We start from the raw sequence: 20,839 nt of genomic DNA, 5'->3' as shown, positions 1-20,839 counted from the left end.
TGACATGAGGGGCTTTCACATGAAAAAGGCTTCATGGAAATGTAAAAATTGTACTCCTGTAAATAATGATATCGATACCATAAATCGAAATGAACGATCGAGAAAACGAAGCAGAGTAGAGGAGGCTTTTATTGATCAAAACACTATTGAAACTATGAGTCAAACTCTAGGGCTGTTGGTTGATAAAACTAATTTGTTGACTGAAAAAATGGATATGCTATTGAAGGAGAATGAAGAGTTAAGGAAGGAAATAGCTGGTTTAAAAAATCGTCAGACTTCAACACCTTCAACTTTGGAGTCTAAAACCTATTCAAATGTTCTTAAAAAAAATAGTAACATTCTTGTAGTACAACAAAAGGGTGAAACCAAAGATGCAAAAAAGATTAAAGAGGATTTAAGAAATAAAGTTGATCCTGCTGACATAGGTATTGGGATCTCAATGGGAAGGAATACAAAAAATGGAGGTGTGATTCTTGATTGTGGAGAAGAAAAGGAAATAACCAGGGTGCAGTCAACTATTCAGAGGAAACTGGGAGAAAATTATACTGTTGTTAAACCAACTATAAAGGAAAACAGAATAAAAGTAGTCGGGGTGGATGAGAGTGAATTAAATAGCAGTGATGAAGAAATTATTAATAAGGTAATTAGGCAAAATGAACTCAAATCTGCATGCAAAAACTTTAATATAAAAATTGTTCGTAAAACTAAACCTATAAATAAAAAATGTAATATTATATTTGAGGTAGATATTGATAGTTATAATTTCATAATAGATAGGCAAAAAATTAATATAGGATGGAACCGTTGCTGGGTTTATAATGATTATGGTATTATACGATGCTTTAAATGTTGCAAATATGGTCATGTTATGAAGGATTGCACTGGTAGCATAGTTTGTCCAAAATGTACTGGTAACCATGATGGTAAAGATTGTTTGGAAGGTAAGCCTAAGTGTATTAATTGTATTACCGCTAATCAAAAATATGGTTTGAAAGTTGAGGTTGATCATGTGGTTTGGGATGTTAAGAAGTGTGCGACATATCAAAGGCTCGAAAATCTTCAAAGGGGTAAATATTTAAAGTAGCAATTAGATAGAGATATTGATAAAAATTCAAATGTGGTTTATTTGAATTGTCAGGGGTATCTTAATAACAAGGATAATATAGTTTTATTAATAAATTGTTGGAAACCAAGGACCTTGCTATTATCTGAAACTCATGTATCTTCTGAGGAAGAAATGTGTGAACTGGAAGTGGATGGCTATTTCTTAGAACAATGTACCACAACTAATAGAAGAACAGGCGGTGTAATGATTTTGATAAGGAAAGATATTAAATATAAGCGAGTAACATTAGAATGTGTGGAAGAGTATGTATGGAATGTTAGTATAGAAATATTTCTTAATGGATCCAAGTATCTTTGTAGTGTTTTGTATCACCCCCCTAACAATAGAGATGCGAGGTTTATCGAATATTTTTCAAACTATTTGGACCAAGTATGTAGCATTGAGGGCATAAATATTATAGCTGGTGACTTTAATTTTGATTTAACAAAATACTCCTTTTATGGTGAAAAAATATTAAATAGTATATATAGGTCTGGATTCACTCAACTAGTCAACACTCCTACAAGAATAACAAACAACAGTAGCACCTTGATTGACTTTATTATATCAAATGATAAAAATTTATTGGTTCAGGTTCATCACACACCAAAAATTAGTGATCACTCTATTGTGTCTGTATGCCTTCCAAACACAAACGACGAAAAATAAAAAAATACATTCTACCATCGGTCCATGAAACATTATCATACAGAAACTTTACAAAACTGCTTGTCTGACAGGTCATGGAACAATAATATAGCAGATGTAAATATCTTGGCAAATTCTTTTGTTTTAGATATAGAAAATATTTTAAATGTAATGTGTCCCAAGTTAAAAATATGTGTTAGCCAAAAATATAAAAATAAAAAATGGATAACTTGTGATATCTTACAGCTAATGGAAAATAGGGACAAGTTATATGTAAGGGCAATTCAGGAGGGCACTACATATTTATGGGATAGTTATAAAAGGATAAGAAATCAAATAGTGAATAAAATAAAAATAGAAAAAGATAAATATTTTCGCGAAGCTATAGATGAAAATAAAAATAATTCTGTAGAGCTTTGGAAAAATCTTAAAAGCCTTCTACCGGGTAAAAATTCCGTATTACCAAATGAGGTTGTATTTGAGGGCCAGACATTTACTGAGGAGTTGGACATAGCAGATAAATTTAATAAATACTTTATTAATAGCGTAGATCAAATTGTAGATATTTTACCCAAATTTTCAGTTTTAGAAAATACAGTTGATAATATATCAACGTATACTATATGGGATAAATTTGAAAATACCACTATGAGTGAAACTAGGTGTCTATTAAAAAATATGAAAAATGTTAAAGGAGGGGAAAGTGGTATCTCAAAAAAGGTTCTTGTAGATGTATTTAATATTGTAGGCAACCGTGTGTTAGACATAATTAATACATCGCTTCAAAATGGTGAATTCCCAGAAAATTGGAAGGTCTCTACTATCTTACCGGTTCCTAAGGTTTCAAACACAAAGCAGGCAAGTGAATTTAGGCCTATAAATACTGTACCAGTTTACGAAAAACTTCTAGAGCTAACTGTAAAAAGCCAACTACAAACTTACTGCGATAATAATAAAATTTTAACAAAAAATCAGTCAGGGTTTCGACCTCAATATTCTTGCGAATCTGTGATAGTTAACATCTGTGATAATTTTAATAGAGAAATAGATAAGGGAAATTTTGTTTTAGCAATTTTCTTGGATTTTAGAAGAGCCTTTGAGACAGTAAATCGAAATATTTTACTTCTTAAAATGGAAAAAATGGGTATAAGAGGTACGGTTCTAAATTGGTTTAAGTCGTATTTACATAACAGAAAGCAAGTGGTCAAGTTTAAAAATAATTTGTCTCTTGCAAAAGAAATTGTTCATGGTGTTCCTCAAGGCACTGTGTTGGGCCCAATTTTGTTCCTTATGTATATAAATGATATTGTTAAGGTAATGAGTAGAAGTAATTCAGTATTATTTGCGGATGACACTATGCTGTATGTTGTGGGCAAAGATGTAAATAAAATGCAAGACGATCTAAATTTTGATTTAAATAATATATATAGATGGTTGTGTGATAATAACTTGAGCATTAATGCGGCTAAAACAAAATTTTGTTTATTTGGAAATAAAATTAGATTAAATGAAGTTAATTTAAATACAATAAATATCAAAATTAATAATGAAACAATTTCCTACCAAAGAGAAATTAAATATCTGGGTGTTATTTTGGATCCACATTTGAATTTTTATTCGCATATAGACAGCATAACACGCAAAATGTCAAAAAAAATTAATTTTTTATCGAGAATTGGCAAAAACCTATCTATACAAACAAAATTATTAATCTATAATAGTATTATTGTGCCGCATTTAGATTTTTGTTCTGCACTCCTGTTTGGTGTTCCGGATTACAAGATCAATAAACTTCAAATCATACAAAACAGAGCCATGAGGGTCATACTAAAATGTAATAGATATACACCGGTGGATAATATGCTAAATGTCCTAAATATTTTGGCAGTAAAACAAAAAAATATTGTTTAATACATGTATGTTTGTTTTTAAATTAAAAAATAAATTGCTACCAGAATATATTTGCGAAAAAATCACAATATTTAGTGATTTGCATAACTATGCTACCAGACAGCGAGGGGATTTTGTACTAATGGGGAGACATACTTCAGACAGAATGACAAATACCATTCTCCATAAAGGCCTCAAATATTTTAACGAATTGCCAATACATTTAAAGAACAGTGAAAGCCTAGTCACATTTAGAAAAACATTAAAAAGATATATATATTCCATCCCAAGAAATTAAATTATATTATATTGTATAGGTATAAGGTATAAATGTTTTATTTTGGTTGTATTGCTTTGTGTTTTATAATTTTATCTTTACTCTTTTAATATAGTTTAAGGTTTTATATTTTCAATTTTAAATTTTTTAGGCTCTAGATTAGGTTTTAAATTTTTTTATATTTACATATTTTTATTTTTTTTTTTTTATCTTAGTTAAGGTCTTAAATTTTATTGTTTCAAATTTATGATAGTTTTAAGTTTTATATATATATTTTTTAAATTATCTGTTGTCATTTGTTGGTATAATTTATACTTATACCTATAATACCTATTTGTTAGTTTACTATATGCCATTTAAATTTTCCTTTCTATTTTTAGTTATATTCTAAAATTTTCTTTCTTTGTAATTTTTTGTAGCATGATGCTAAATAAAGAAACATTATTTATTTATATTTATATTTAAGAACCCCATAAGAGCGAGAGGAAAAAAACTACACATCTGATATGCACGTGCGATACATCGATGAAAAGGTATTAAAAAGGACTTTCTAAAAATGCAAGAATCTAATATGGCGTCCATAAGAAAAACCAAAAGTTGATGATGGACGGCAAAAGATGAAACGTCTTTTTAAAAAACTAAAAACACCACCATGAAGCATAGAAAAAGTAGCAATGCAAAAGTGCAAATTATTTTAAAATCAGATAAAAAATAAGCTTAGAAAAAAATAAAATAATTTTTTGAAAATTTCGGTTTTTTCCGAATATTTCCTAACGTATCCGGATTTTTTAAAATTTTTAATCGGAATTTTAATAAACATCAAATTACGCAACTTTTCCATAATTTAACCGAAACCGACCCTGTATCTCTTACCGTTTCCAAGATCCCAATGATGAGGGTCGAATTTGGGCCACCCTGTACATACATATACATATACCTAAACTAAATAAAACAAAATCGCCTTAATTGTCTTGAGACAAAATATAAGCACTACAAATTTTTGTAAAAAATTAATGAGGTTTGGCATTGGATATATATATAAAAATTAAACCCAAGTTTGCGTTTTCGTTTTTTTATTTTGTATATATCGACTTTGCTCAAATCGATATCTGATAAGTCGTCAAACGAAAATAGTTGTTTTATAACTTCCATTTTTTATGCAATACATAGTAGTAACTTCGTACAGATACCAGAGAACTGCATCGGGATATGGTTTGTAAATGTCGCTGTCGCGTATTTACCAACCCTAACCCGCTACGGTGCTAACCGATTCCGATTATGGCCGAACGAAAAATTTACAAACCATATCCCGACACAGTTCACTCGTACTGCAGGGAGTTAGGATCAGGAGTTTAGTCAACTGCGTTGAATTTCCAATCTAATATTAAAATGGCCGCTTTCGCAGCACTAATTTAAGAACGTTTAGGAACAAAACAAATTAAAGGCAAAATCACATTGACTGCTGACTGAGAGACAATATATAGGGTATTTTAAATTCGTCCCCCACTAATGGGTTCTCGGTAACCATAAAAGATACGAAGATGGTTAAATTTGGGCAAAGTTGCACATTTCTGAGCTCAAAAATATGCCTTTGAAAAAATTAAAAACTCCCGATTGGTTCTGCAAATAATCGTGAAAAATCGAAATTTTAAAAATGTATTTTACTTTTTTCTGAGCTTATTATCTATCGGATTTTAAAATAATTTACACTTTTGCATTTTCACTTTTTCCTTGCTACATGGTGGCGGAATCTGTTTGAAGTATGGTAAAGTGTAAAAATGTTTGTAAGGCTAAAAAACTAGGTCGGTGGTCTACGAGCTCTATCTAGTAATAAAAATAAATGTGAAACAAATTATTTTATATTTTAATTACACACTTGTATTGTGCGTAAACTTTTAAACAGTCGAAATACAAAATACTTGGGTTTTTAACATAATCAACAAAATTACATGGAATGTACAGGGTCGATTAAATTATGGCAAAGTTGCATAATTTGATGCTTATTAAAATTCCGTTTAAAAATTTAATAAATTTCTGATACGTTTGCAAATATCGAGAAGAAAAAACGACATTTTAAAAATTCGATTTTATTTTTTTCTAAGCTTATTTTTTATCCGATTTTAAAATAATTTGCACTTTTGCATTGCCACTTTTTCCGTGCTACATGGTGGTTTTCAATAAAACGTTTCGTCTTTTGCCGACCATCATTAACTTTGTTTTTTCTTATGGGCGCCATATTGGATTTTTACATTTTTAAAAGGTACTTTTAGGGTAAAAGTAGCTTTTTATTGATGTATTACAGTTGCATTTCGGAAAAGCGGTTTGGGTACTTCCCATAAGAACCCCATAAGAGCGAGAGGAAAAAAACTACACATCTGATATGCACGTGCGATACATCGATGAAAAGGTATTAAAAAGGACTTTCTAAAAATGCAAGACTCTAATATGGCGTCCATAAGAAAAACCAAAAGTTGATGATGGACGGCAAAAGATGAAACGTCTTTTTAAAAAACTAAAAACACCACCATGAAGCATAGAAAAAGTAGCAATGCAAAAGTGCAAATTATTTTAAAATCAGATAAAAAATAACCTTAGAAAAAAATAAAATAATTTTTTCAAAATTTCGGTTTTTTCCGAATATTTCCTAACGTATCCGGATTTTTTAAAATTTTCAATCGGAATTTTAATAAACATCAAATTACGCAACTTTTCCATAATTTAACCGAAACCGACCCTGTATCTCTTACCGTTTCCAAGATCCCAATGATGAGGGTCGAATCTGGGCCACCCTCTACATACATATACATATACCTAAACTAAATAAAACAAAATCGCCTTAATTGTCTTGAGACAAAATATAAGCACTACAAATTTTTGTAAAAAATTAATGAGGTTTGGCATTGGATATATATGTATATAAAAATTTAACCCAAGTTTGCGTTTTCGTTTTTTTATTTTGTATATATCGACTTTGCTCAAATCGATATCTGATAAGTCGTCAAACGAAAATAGTTATTTTATAACTTCCATTTTTTATGCAATACATAGTAGTAACTTCGTACAGATACCAGAGAACTGCATCGGGATATGGTTTGTAAATGTCGCTGTCGGCCATAGTCGGAATCGGTTAACACTGTAACGGGTTAGCGTTGGTAAATACGCACCCCGGTCCGTTCAACAATCGATATTTGTCATATAAAGATCGGCGCAGATAACGTGAAACAGACAGAATTTATAAACGTAATTTTTTACTAGATATTATACAGGGTGCGGCACAAAGAGCGAACGTTTTTAGGACAGGTAGCTATTGGCCATTAGAGAAGGGTTCCAACGGTTATTAAAACAGTCTGTAATACAAGTGCAGACTTTATTATAATAGTTTTTCAGATATTTGGGTTTCAAATAGAGTATAACCTCCTATTAAGATTTCTTCAACGAAAACTGACGTGGAGCACAAACTATCAGAAATATCAAATTTATTCAAAGGACATAATTTTTAGGCAATTAGTGTATCTTTATTTTAGTTTAGGTTTAACTTGCTTATTTATGATCGTTTTTAAAATATTTGATATTGAGTCTAATCTTCTATTGGACCCACCTCAACAAAAACCGCTGTGCAGCCAAAATTATCTAAGATATCAAGTTCATTCAAAGAGCATAATTTCAAGGCAGTTAGTGTGTTCTAGCTTATGTTATCACACGATTTTTATGACATTTTCATAAAATAAGGGCAATTAAGAGTTTGTAGTATTAACTGCTACAGGCAGTTAATTAAGTTTTCATAATTTTCTGAAAAATGTGTTTTTTAAAATTCCTCTAGACAGTTGATAAGAACCAGAACTAAAAAACGCAAAATGGCTTTAACTGCTTAAAAAAAAATTTAAAATGTCTAGAATTGGCTTTACCTCATATTTTAACTTTGCAAGAAAATTAGTTTGTTTTTCCAGGTAGTTGAAGCCAGAAAAAGCACTTTCATTAAGGGCAAAATGGCTTTAAACTGTCTGGAAAAAGTTATTTTAACACTCAAGACCATTAGGGAGTCATAGGGAGGTCTTTTAGATCCCTAACCTTCTAGAAAAACTACTTTTAATGTATCAATTAAAAACTCTTTTCTCTCATTATAGGCTGCAGCACTTGGGAAACATTCCAGCACTCCAGGCCCCGCAGCTCCTAAGTCAGCTACACGAACGGGTGGAGCTGATACAAGAGAAGCTTAATTTACCTTTTACAGCTGACCATACTTAAATTCATCAGTTCCGTGTTTTTTTTTGACACATTCTGATGGGTATACAGAACCAATAATAATAATAATAACTTAAACTTCAGTATTACTTTCTGTGAAAGCTGATTTGCTCATAAGCTAGACTGTAGGAAAAACGACTATATGAGACCTATGTGTGATTTAGTTAACTACTTTATTTGTTCATAGACGTTTCTGCTTTAATTAAGTCATCTTCAAGATGATCCAAGTTATTTAATGGTTAAATTAGGGCAGAAATGTCCTCAACTAGTGTATATTACTGTTAAAAATAATTTTATTTCTAATTAAGTACTGTGTGCCTTTGCATGCCTTCAAAGCGAACATAAGTGTCCTTGGATGACCTAAGACTAGATTTTTAAGAAATAATGCTATTGAACCATAAATATAAGAATTTAGAAAATAATTTGTTAAGGGAGTTTACTATATAGATTATATCGGTTGTTTCTATGCATATATTTGATTTTTGGCTCATAAAAGTTGTTTTGAATAAAAATTGTGGGTTTTTGTTAGTTCCGATAGTCTTCCAGGTAGGCTAGGATAACTTGGAGATTATTTGAGGCAAAGTTAGAGCTTTAGAGTTAGACTCAGATTTACCAATGATAATGGACCAAAACGAGGCTAAAACGGAATAGTGAAGAAATAGTCCATACTTGCAGTGGAGTCGTAGGTTAAGGTAAAATGAAAATCCTGCAGTCTCCCTCCACTTATTTATTAAACATTTAGTTATTTAAAATTCCTTACATGTTTCGGACACAGTGGCGTCCATCATCAGGGGGTGAACGGTTTAAAATTGGTATTAGATATACGTCCCAGGGATTGATTCAAAAATTAAAAAAAAAACAATAATAAATAGAGGGTTTTTGACACGGAATCAAATCCTGGGACGTATATCTAAGACCAATTTTAAACCTTTTATCCCCTGATGATGGACACCACTGTATCCGAAACATGTAGGGAATTTTAAATAAATAAGTGGAGGGAGGCTGCAGGATTTTCATTTTTTACCTGGAATAGTTTATACGGTGAAACTTTTGAGTAATACTCAAATACCTTTTAAAGAATTTTTATAATTTTTATAGGAGAGTTTCAAGGGATTCCTGAGGATAAAATCATAGCATAAAACAAGTTTTTATATGGATATTTTCTGATTTACAGCAATTTTGGTTAAACTATATTCGATTGAATTTTTTTTTATAAAAATTTAAGTTCTATCCGCGATAACTTGAAAAGTATTTAAATTATTTTAATGAGGGTTTCACATAAAGTTAAACGAATAATTTTATATATTTTATCAACAGATTCCTGAAGATTTTTGAATTTGATGCATAAAATATGATTTTATAAGCCAAATTTACTGATTTACAGCAATTTTTCTTCTCTATTTGATTTTTTTAACTGCTCTCCATGATAACTCAAAAACTATTTAAAGTATTTTAATAAGGTTTTCACTAAAAGTCAAATCAATTTTTAGCGAATAATTTTCCATATGAAATTTTTTTGTATTTCAAAAAGTTTCTAAGTTAGACTCAGATTTATCAGGAATGGAGCAAAGGAGGGCTAAAATGGGTATTTTAGGACTAAAACTGAAATAGGTCCGTACGCAGATACTTTTGAGTAACCCTCAAATACTTTTAGAGGTATTTTTATAATGTCCTTAAGAAAGTGTTAAGGAATTTTTGAGGATGAATTCCTTGCATAAAATATTTTTTTACATGTAAAAATTTACTTAGAGCAATTTTTAATTACCGTTAAACAGGGTTACTTTGCACTGAGCAGGGAAACTTTGCACCGAACATTTGTTATTAATTCGTTGTTAAAATAACGGGCTTAAACAAGGATAGCAATAAAAAAAAACATTGTTTACATGTGCACTTATCACGTGGAATTGGGTATACTTTGCACCGCTCAAGTGGTGCAAAGTATCTCCTACTTGTCACGTCCAAACTATTTTCATTCGCAAGAGTAAAAGTTAAATAGGTAAATGGTTTTCAGAAAATGCCCAGACGTTATAAAAGGAAACTGGGATCTCGCAGATATGCAGACTACTCAGAAGAAGATTTGAAGGCATGTTTGTCAGCAATACAAGATGGCATGAGCACAAGAGTTCCCGCTGAATCCTTTAACATTCCAAGAAGAACTATTTTTTTACAAATTAAAAGGAACACACGCTAGAAAACCTGGATACCCATCAATATTCTCTTATGAAGAGGAAAGATGTTTCGTACAATGCATTCATAGCCTTAGTGATTCTGGTTTTCCTGTTACTGGAATGGAATTGCGACAAATAATCAAGAGCTATTTAAATCGCAAAGGAAAAAAATAACTCGTTTTAGGGATAATACTCCAGGTATCGATTGGGTCAAATCATTTTTAACTCGTCATAAAGACCTTACTGCAAGGATAGCCTCGAACATAAAAAGAAGTAGAGCAGCACTCAATGCAAACCAAATGACTGAATACATAGAAAATCTAAAACAAACATTGCATGCTATTTTTAATTATGACGAGGCAAACTTAACCGATGACCCCGGTCAAAAAAAGATATTAACTAAACGTGGTGTTAAGTATCCCGAACGAATGTTATCCCGAATTTTGTCCAGAACGAGACATTTTATCTTAATATAAGGAAACTCATGTAGGGAGTAGATCAAATGTACTTGTGAAACAGCATTTTCCAATGCTTTTACGATCATTAATGAAAAAAATTCAAAAGAATAGCGCTGAGATAGTAAAGTCGGGTTTTAAGAAATGCGGTATCGTCCCTTGCGATGTAACACCGCCGCTCTTAGAGCGGTTAACAACAACTAAGCAATCTAATATGACAACTGCTAGCGACACAAATAAATCAAGTTCGTCGGATAACGAAAACACTTTCATTAAGTATTTAGAAGATAAAAGACAGGACTACAACTGACACATCATGGCCAATAAGAACAATAACATGGAGAAAAATTGAAAACTGAAAACTTTAACCTGAAAAACGAGATGATTTTTCACTTAAGATCCCGTCTCTATTCGGCATATTCTTACATTAACTAACTGAAAACCAATATTGCAAATCGCCACGATACTTGCCAGGTACTGGATCAGTAGAATCATAGAAAAAACATTTTCCACCTTCTGGACAAGCCTAAAAAAGAACACTTTGATAAAATAACGACTTCTCGAGATGATAATGGCTTACGTGATAACCTTGTTGTGATGATACACGCAATTGTTCAAATGTTCGATCAGATCCTCCTCATTCTGCAGATTCCCGGACGTCCTGATCTTCTCGTTCAAGACTTTGGCCTGACCGTTGATGATGCACATGAAATTATACGCCAGAAAGTCTAGGGCGCTATTGGTGGCCGCCGAGTGGGACTTCCCCCAAATTTGGAGGAAGTAAATGGCGGCGTGGAGTCGTCCCAAGTCGAACAAAGAGAAGGGAATCGGGAGGTTTTTGTCCGTTAGTAAGGGAATGGTACTTTGGAGGAAAACGGTGACTGCACAGTTGATTAAATAACCAAACCCTACCTGTTTGGCCACCCGGAGGGATTTCTGCATTAATGGATGTAGGTGACGGGGGATAGAAACCTAAAGAACAGTGTTACTTTTATCAAAAATGTTGAAATAAGAGACTGTCAAATTACCACTTACCAAGGCATCGTCCTCCAAAAATTCCTCGATAACAATGAACACGGTGCAGACCTCAAAGAAGATCTTTGGTCTTTGATAAGAATAGGCCATTTGAAGGACCAATAGTAATTGAAATACGAATTGTATCATAAAAGCCATGACTACCCTGAATTTTGTTGAAAATGGTTTCTTCGGTACTGGCCAGTAAAAGAAAAACTTCAAGACCAGCCTAGGGCTTTTGAAAATACTGTAAAAGTCATACTTGGGTTCATTTTAAGACTCGTGACGTTTTAGGTGAAGAAAATTATGTTTTTTCATATATATACAGTCACAGTAGAGTGCCATATAAAGAGCCAATTAAAGTCTCTAGTTGTCTGTAATTTTCATTTATTAAATGAAAGTCTATTAAGCGTTATTATTTATATTATAAAGGCATGGAAAATTGGTTTTTAAGTTTTAATTAGACCTTGGAAATTAACGATAAAATATTGAAATAATTAATACGTAAAGGAAGGAGTTCTGTAAACGTGACATAAATCAAGATTTTTTTTAGATTTAATCAGTCACAGTCCAAAAGCATAAATCTTTTTTTTTATGTGTATACGCAGCTCAGACTGTGATTCGATTCGAGAGAAATAAAAAGTTTATTTTTATTCTAAACGTTTGTAACATTTTAAAGTAATAAAACGACAAAGTATTTCTTTTTAGCCTTCGATAGTCCTATTATACCTAATAATAATAATGAGTTCAAGATAGGCAACCAGTCTTACTTTCGCTCAATTCTTATAGGCAACACGCTTCACATTTGCTTAATACAGGGACCGATGAAGGCGAAAAAAATTGACTTTTTTTATTAAAACCAAAAAGGCGCTCCGGTTTAAGGAGTTAATATTTATTAAGTAAATATTAGATTCCAGACGAGAGTGCAGTAATTGCAACACAATTAAACCTTTCTCGAACTGCACTCAAGCGAATAAAAATCGCGTGTAGGAAGAAGAAAATAACGGTTTCAGCAGGATACAGTATTGCCCATTCTGAAATTAGTTTAACAGATCTAACTGGAGCATCTACATCCACACCTCTTCAAGCTGTTGAACCAGAAATCGTAGATGATTCAGAGGAGGACATTGTTTTGGACGACCACTTTCCACTAGGCAGGGATTCATCAGATGATGAAATAAATGAGATGCAAGAGATGGAAGAAGAAAAAGAATTTAATGAAAAACTCGTCTCAGGTTCTCTTGAAACAAATGTTGTCGAAAATGTCAAAAACTCTGGATTAGATGATGTTAAAAAAGTTGTTGGTGAGTACGTTTTATTTTCCTATGAAGATCATGTTTATCCTGGAGTGATAACAGCAATAGAAAACGATGGAGCGATGATCAATGCTATGGCCAAAAAACAGCACTAAACCGTAAAAAACCAGCACACGGTTTTACAAAACAAAGCTCAATGTTGACTAGTGCGAAATAATATTATATTATTCTATCAGCAGTTGACTTTGAAATCTGATTGGCTCATCTGTTAGAACATTATAATACTAATTATTTTTTAAATTTTGCACATAGAACATTTTAATATTGGTTTTAACTTCGGTTTCTAACTGGAAAATTGGCATAATTTCTCTTACTTCCAGGTGAATGACCTTAATTGCCTGGACAATTGTGATTTTTTTTCTCACTCTTCCAAACAGTTAAAAATTATATTAAAAGAGACAAATATTATTTTAACTATCTGGAAAATGGGCATAATTTCTCTCACTTCCAGGCAATTGAAATTAATTAAAAACAGACAAAAATGACCTCAACTGGCTAGAAAAATTGTCATAACTTCTCTCACTCTTTCAGGCATTTGAAATTAGTTAGAAAGAGACATAAGTGACCTTAACTGCATGGACAATTGTCATATTATCTCTCACTCTTCAAAGCATTTGAAATTAGTTAGAAGGAGACAAAAATGACTTTAATTGACTGAAAAAAAGTGTCATAATTTATTTCCCGCTTTCAGGCCTTTGAAAGACAGACCTCTGACGAAATTAGTTGAAAGAAACATAAGTGACCTTTTTATACTATAATTTTATACTTAATACTTAACTGCATGGACAATTGTCATATTATCTCTCACTCTTCCAGGCAATTAAAATTAATTAGAATGAAACAAAAATTACCTCAACTGTCTGAACAATTATCATAATTTCTCTCATTCTTGCAGGCAGTTAAAATTAGTTAGAAAAAGACAAAAATGGCCTTAACGGCCTGGACAATTTTCATAATTTGTCTCACTCTTTCAGACAGTTAAAATTAGTCAGAAAGAGACAAAACTGACCACAACTGCCTGGAAAATTGTCATAATTTCTCTCACTCTTCCAGGCAGTTTTAAATTAATTTTTCTTTTATTCTTCATACAAAGATTTCACAAGAAACACAGCTTGCGTCAAAAAAAACCTATAGTAAACCTAAACTATAAACAAGCAAACTATAATAAAATCAAACTTACATTTAACAGTCAATGTTATACAATTACAGCTTGAAATTAAACACGTAATATGTCAATTCACAATGATTTAAATTTGGTTACACATATTATCATGCTTGACCTAACTCTAATTCAAAGTACTGATTTAAAAAAAGTATGATGAGTACACTCCTAAAGTATGAGAATTTTTTTATAGATTTTTATGATATGGTAATTTATTGTAAGCTTTTATTATCATATACATGGTATTTCCTTAATAGTGGGATTTCTTATGTTCAATCATAGTGAGGTTGTTAGTTGTAGAGAAGCTAGCTAAAAAGTATTGTATATTATTGTAATCTACCGAGCCAAAAATGAGACCACATGGTGCTAAAAGCAACCCTAGGCTGGGACGTGATAAGAATACTAATGAGCCTTCGAACTATGGTGGGAATCTAGCCACATCTGTTATCCAACTGTTTGGACAAACTTTAGATCTGGTAGAATGTATTTTAAAAAGGAAAAGCCCGGTGGTCTGTAATCTATATTTGTTGTGAGCACTCGTGTCTTATTTATAAAATTTTGGTCGTTTACAGTTCAGGTGCGGTGTTGAACTTCGATGTTAACTAATATTTTCTATAATTTGTTACGTTTATTAGTATAGACTTTTGACTTTGATTAATTTCGTGTTACGTTACGTGTATATATTGTTTTTGTTTGGACTTTCACGGGATTTGGATTTTTGTTAGCGGTTAGGTGTATATAGTTTTGCTTGTAAGTTTTTATTGGATACTTCCTGTTACGATAGGCCGTAGTAAAAGACATTCCAAACGTGATATGTCTACTTCAAGTGAGTCGTCCTCTAGTGAGTCAGATTCTGAGAGGTACAGATTAAACTTAAACGGAAAACGGTCCTCTAAACCCTTTTACGGGGGTAAGTCAAAAAGATCTACCATCAGTTTACCAGAAAAAGAAAATCAGTCACCGGCGATTTTTAATGTACGTGGAATCGTTGACCGTTGCAACACTCCTCCTTTACCGACACAAACAATTGACATAATTCAACGGGATGCTATGGCAAGTACTTCTACACAATCGACCTCTTCCGCAGTTGGAAATTCTGTAGACGAACGTATTGAACGCCTTGAAAAGTTAGTTGAGCTGTTTGTTAAGCAAGGCCCACAAACAGAAGTAAGGCGTTTAGCAGTGAGAAGGGACTGTATCCCAGAGTTTCACCAGAAAATCAAAATTTTTCAGCCACAGTTTGGCTAGAGAAAATTGACCAGATAAAAAATATTAACAATTGGGATGATGTTACAACCATATATCAAGTACAAGCTCGATTAAGCGGGATGGCACGAAACTGGTACAATGGTTTACAGCAATACCCTAGTTCCTGGAATCAGTGGAAATTGCTAATTTCCACAACATTTCCGGATCATGTGGAATATGCCATGGCCCTGAGAAAGGTGATGGGACGCACTAAAGAAAGAGGAGAGACCATGACCAATTATTATTTTAACAAAATGGAATTATTGAGAATATGCAAACTAACTGGCAGAAATGCTGTATCATGCATCATTGATGGCATTACCGATGTCGGGACGCAGAATGGTGCTAGAGCAGGCCGTTACGTCACGCCAGAAGCTCTATATCAGGAATATTTATCAACGTTACGTGATGATAAATATTATAATATGGTAGAAAATGTTAGGAAAAATTCCAAGTATCAAGAGGGAAAATAATCGTGCACGTACCGATGTAAAAAGAGAGCCTTTTAGGAGGGCCGATGTGAAAAGCGTGCAGTGTTACAATTGCAAGTCAAGGGGACACTACCAGTCTGATTGTCCGAAACAAAGAGTGGTGTGTAAAAAGTGCAATCTATTGGGTCACGAAGCCAGTAACTCCAGGGTTCAAGTAAAAACAAAAAGCCGACCAGAAGCGGGTAAGTCCTCTATAAATATTATTTAAATACCTGAAATTCCAAATTTGAAAACTGCAAACACATGTTATTTTATTGATTGCGTTATTAATGGCTTCTCAATTAGAGGCTACGTCGATTCTGGTTGCGGAGCTGTAACAATTAAACAATCAGATGTAAATAGAATAGGTTTACCTCGCGAACCAACTGCGGCTTGGTTACGGGGTTTCGGTGGTGGTACTGTTTACGTAAATCAAAAAGTAAGTGCACAGCTAACAGTGGATTTAGCCTCTGTTAGAGTGGAAGCTTTGGTAGTATAGTCCAGTGCAACGATATATTAGAATGGTCACCCGTCACAACAGATTCCACTTGCCAAACAATGTCATCCACCTTCTATTTACATTGTTTGACAAGTAAAATGCTGGTGTTTTGACGGGTGACCATTCTAATATATCATTGCACTGGACTTTACCCGATAATGTACAAAACGTACCTGTGATTGTAGGGCAACCATTTATTAATCATAAAGATGTTACGGTAGTTATTCACGATTGTCAAGTTAGGTTATTTAATAATAATAATAATAATAATAATAATAAAATTGAGTTGCCAAATATTGAATTATTACCGCCACAAAAAGTAGATCTTTATGCTGCTGATACAACTGTCATCCCATCACATCATATGGGTCATATTCTTGTCATTAATAAAAAAATAAAGAAACATTTTCATTGATCTGCAGTATAGAAATATATCTAATCAACAACATGTTATACCTCGCTGTGTAACGAACTTTAATCAAGAATGTTACGTACCTATAGTAAATTGTTCAGATTCAGATATTTGTTACGAAAAGGATAGAGTTGTGGTTTGGGGTTATACTTGTCACGAAAAAGTTGAGAACTCTATTTCTATATTAGGTGCTCAAGTTACGGAATTCAAAGAGTTTACGATTCACGACGTACAGGCCCAAATCAATCCTAAACTAACGAATTCCGAAACAAATAGATAGTTAAATCTACTTAATGAATATGGTGACTGTTTTGCCACTAGTACGAGTGAAATCGGAAAAACAAACACAGCGGAAATGACAATTACATTAACTGATGACATACCGATTGTATATCGCCCCTATCGCATGGCTTTTAAAGAAAGGGAAGTGGTACGAGGGGTAGTTAATAACCTTATGGAGAATGGAATAGTTCGCGATTCATGTTCTCCATACGCCAGCCCCGTTCTGTTGGTTAGGAAAAAGAATGGTGAGCTACGCATGTGTCTTGACTATAGGGCGCTAAACCGCAAAATAGTAAAGGATAAACATCCTCTACCTAGGATAGATGATCTCCTGGACTCTCTTGAAGGCAACCGCCATTTCACAACTCTGGATTTGGCCTCTGGATATCACCAAATTCCATTAAGTGAGGAGTCTATCCCTAAAACTGCTTTTGTGACACCAGATGGACATTACGAGTTTCTAAAAATGCCATTCGGACTCGTAAATGCGCCTGCCGTGTCCCAGAGAACCATAAATCAAATACTGGGGCCACTACGATTCGATACTGCAATGGCATACATAGATGACTTGATAATATTCTCGAAGGTCTCGAAAAGCTCAAACACATACTTGGTGTTCTTAGACAAGCTGGTCTGACGCTCAGACTAAATAAATGCAATTTTCTTCAGGAAAATATTGAATATCTTAGCCACGAAGTATCGGAACTCGGTATACGTCCTGGTGTAGACAAGATTAAGGCGGTAGCTGAGTTTCCCAGACCAACTAATGTGCACGATGTTAGAAGGTTTCTAGGATTATGCAGCTACTTTAGAAAGTTTATGAAAGGATTTGCGTATATTGCTAGACCAATATCTGCCCTCACCAAGAAAAACGCAATCTTCGCTTGGGACTCCGAACAACAATCTGCTTTTGAAGAATTGAAAAAGAAGCTTACTGGGAGACCAACGCTAGCTATATATAACAGAGACTTAGAAAGTGAAGTACACTGCGATGCGAGTCAAATCGGATTAGGGGCTATTCTATTGCAAAAACAAATAGATGGGAACTTAAAACCAATCCAATACTTTAGCCGTGCGACCACAGAAGCTGAAAAAAATATCATTCATACGAGCTAGAGACATTGGCGTTGGTGGAGGCTCTCAAAAAGTTTAGAGTTTACCTTATTGGCAATCAGTTTAAAGTTGTGACAGATTGTAACTCACTGCGTCATACCTTGATGAAAAGAGACTTAGTGCCGCGCATTGCTAGATGGTGGCTTGGGATGCAGGAATTTGACTTCGATATTGAATATCGCTTCGGCACAAAAATGGCACATGTAAATGCGTTGAGTAGAGGACCAGTGCAAAATATCGAAAACTTCGACATTATGATTGTTAACGTATCTGAAGAGGACTGGATTTTATCAGCACAACTGCAGGATGAACTTTGTAAACGCATCATAGAGTCATTGTCAGGAAAAAGACCAGATAGGGAGAGTCAGGGAAATCAGAAAAGATACTGCCTTAAGGATAACCGGTTGTATAGAATTACACCTGCTGGCCCAAGATGGGTAGTACCAAAAGCATTTAGGCGTACTATTGTTACGACATACCATGATGGTGCTGGCCATTTTGCTCTCGACAAAACATTGGGAGCCATAAGTACCAGATACTGGTTTCCAGAAATGAGAAACTATGTTAAAAACTATATAAGATATTGTTTAGGCTGTCTCTATAATAAAATTCCATCCGGAAAACGACACGGAAGTCTAAATCCAATAGAAAAGCTTAGTGTGCCCATGGATACACTACACATCGACCATCTTGGACCCTTTGTTACGAGTATTAAGAAAAATGCTTATTTAATAGTTGTAGTGGACGTATTTACAAAGTTTGTTTTCATGAAGGCAGTACCTAATACGAAAACTTTACCAGTGACACGTTTCTTGGAATCCATCATTGAAATGTTTGGTGTACCAAGAAGATTAATTTGTAGCATCGACCAAAAGCTTTACGGGCTTTTGTGAGACGTTAGGTATTAAACGTGTTTTATGTGCAACAGCGACGCCTAGAGCTAACGGGCAAGTGGAGAGGATGAATCGCCCAATCCTGTCGGCCCTTACAGCTTCTATTGAAGATGAATCCCGTTGGGATGAATCAGTGAGTAAAGTGAAGTGGGGAATTAATTCGACGGTTAATTCCACGACCGGAAAATCACCTTACGAGGTTTTCTTTGGTTACCGCCCACGAAACGTGAACGACTCTTTTCTGGCTTCAGAAGTCATATGCGAAGAACGGCAAGACTTGGAAGCTATGCGTAAAGAGGTAGTAGAGGAGTAAAAAACTTGAACCTCGGTATAAAGGTCCTTTTGTTGTAACAAAAGTACTAGATAACGATAGATATGTAGTTGACGAAATACAAGGTTTCAAACGCTGCAGGACTGCTTATACGGGCATATGTCCTTCAGATAGAATGAAACCTTTTGTTACGACAGTTACTGATGATGATGACGATATCAGTAGCAACCATCAGTAGACGAAAAATGTGTTTCGTCTTCTGAATTTGTTTATATTAGAGGTAACTAATTAAGTTTATTTTTGTTTTTTTAGTGAATCTAGCTTCACGAGGTCGTGAAGTGTAGTCAGGAAGGCCGACTGTAATCTACGGAAAAGTACCGGGCCCAAAATGAGACCACATGGTGCTAAACCCTAGGCAACCCTAGGCTGGGACGTGATAAGAACACTAATGAGCCTTCGAACTATGGTGGGAATCTAGCCACATCTGTTATCCAACTGTTTGGACAAACTTTAGATCTAGTAGAATGTATTTTAAAAAGGAAAAGCCCGGTGGTCTGTAATATATATTTGTTGTGAGCAGTCATGTCTTATTTATAAAATTTTGGTCGTTTACATTATTTTCCTAAAAAAAAAGTAATTTATAAAAGTACAATGAGTACACCGTCATTTTCTATATTTCTGAAATAAGAGAGCTGCATGAGAATTATATAATATAATGATTACAATATTAATAACAAAAAACAATTCCACGTGTCATTTATTGCAGCATAATCTGTTCATGTTTATTAATATTAAAATATTCAGCATATTTTATATAATTTAATACGCATTTTTTAATTATTTAGGCGCGTTAATTTATTTATTTACTATTATGACATTCAGGGATTTAAAGTGGAAACAGTATATCCAATTTAACGTAATAATAATCTCTGAGCTCGTTTCTTCTTTTCAATATCCTACCTAACTTTGTTATGAATATTAAAAAACGATAAAAATAACGAGAAGACCTACATTTAAAAAAAAAAATACCTAATTTGAACCACCGTTTCGATAGTTATCTACTACCGTAATCAAGGTAATTAAAGCAAAATTAAATTAAATTAAAAATATAAACAATATATACTTATCTTGCAAATCTTCAGCTATAAATACCATCAAAACTCATTCCTAATTCGAAAATACTTTAAATACTTTTTTTATATGATTTCACGGTTTATTAATAGTTTGACAACCTATTTTTGGAATAAGTAAAAAAATATAATCAAATCTGTCGCTAGCTCTCGTACTATTAAATTAAATTATATTTTATATTGAGTATCAAACTTATTTAAAATTTGTTAAACTTCAGTTAATTGATAAAGTATTCCTATTGAT

At 33.3% G+C, this 20,839-nt stretch overlaps 1 protein-coding gene across 6 annotated transcripts in view; it reads left to right on the top strand.

Annotated features, from left to right (window-relative positions):
• The window catches only part of LOC126747071 (putative leucine-rich repeat-containing protein DDB_G0290503), a 119,534-nt gene extending 110,860 nt beyond the window's left edge, over positions 1-8,674 (top strand). For all 6 annotated transcript variants that reach the window (XM_050455564.1, XM_050455568.1, XM_050455567.1 and 3 more), the window contains one exon: positions 8,045-8,674. In XM_050455564.1, coding sequence (XP_050311521.1) covers positions 8,045-8,165 — 121 coding nt within the window. In that variant the 3' untranslated portion in view covers positions 8,166-8,674. The remainder of the gene's footprint in view (positions 1-8,044) is intronic.
• Positions 8,675-20,839: the final 12,165 nt, after the last annotated feature.

The sequence above is a fragment of the Anthonomus grandis genome, chromosome 18, assembly GCF_022605725.1.
Source record: "Anthonomus grandis grandis chromosome 18, icAntGran1.3, whole genome shotgun sequence".
NCBI classification, from domain to species: domain Eukaryota; kingdom Metazoa; phylum Arthropoda; class Insecta; order Coleoptera; family Curculionidae; genus Anthonomus; species Anthonomus grandis.
The sequence above is the reverse complement of the archived record's forward strand: the minus strand, read 5'-3'. Positions and strand labels throughout refer to the sequence as shown.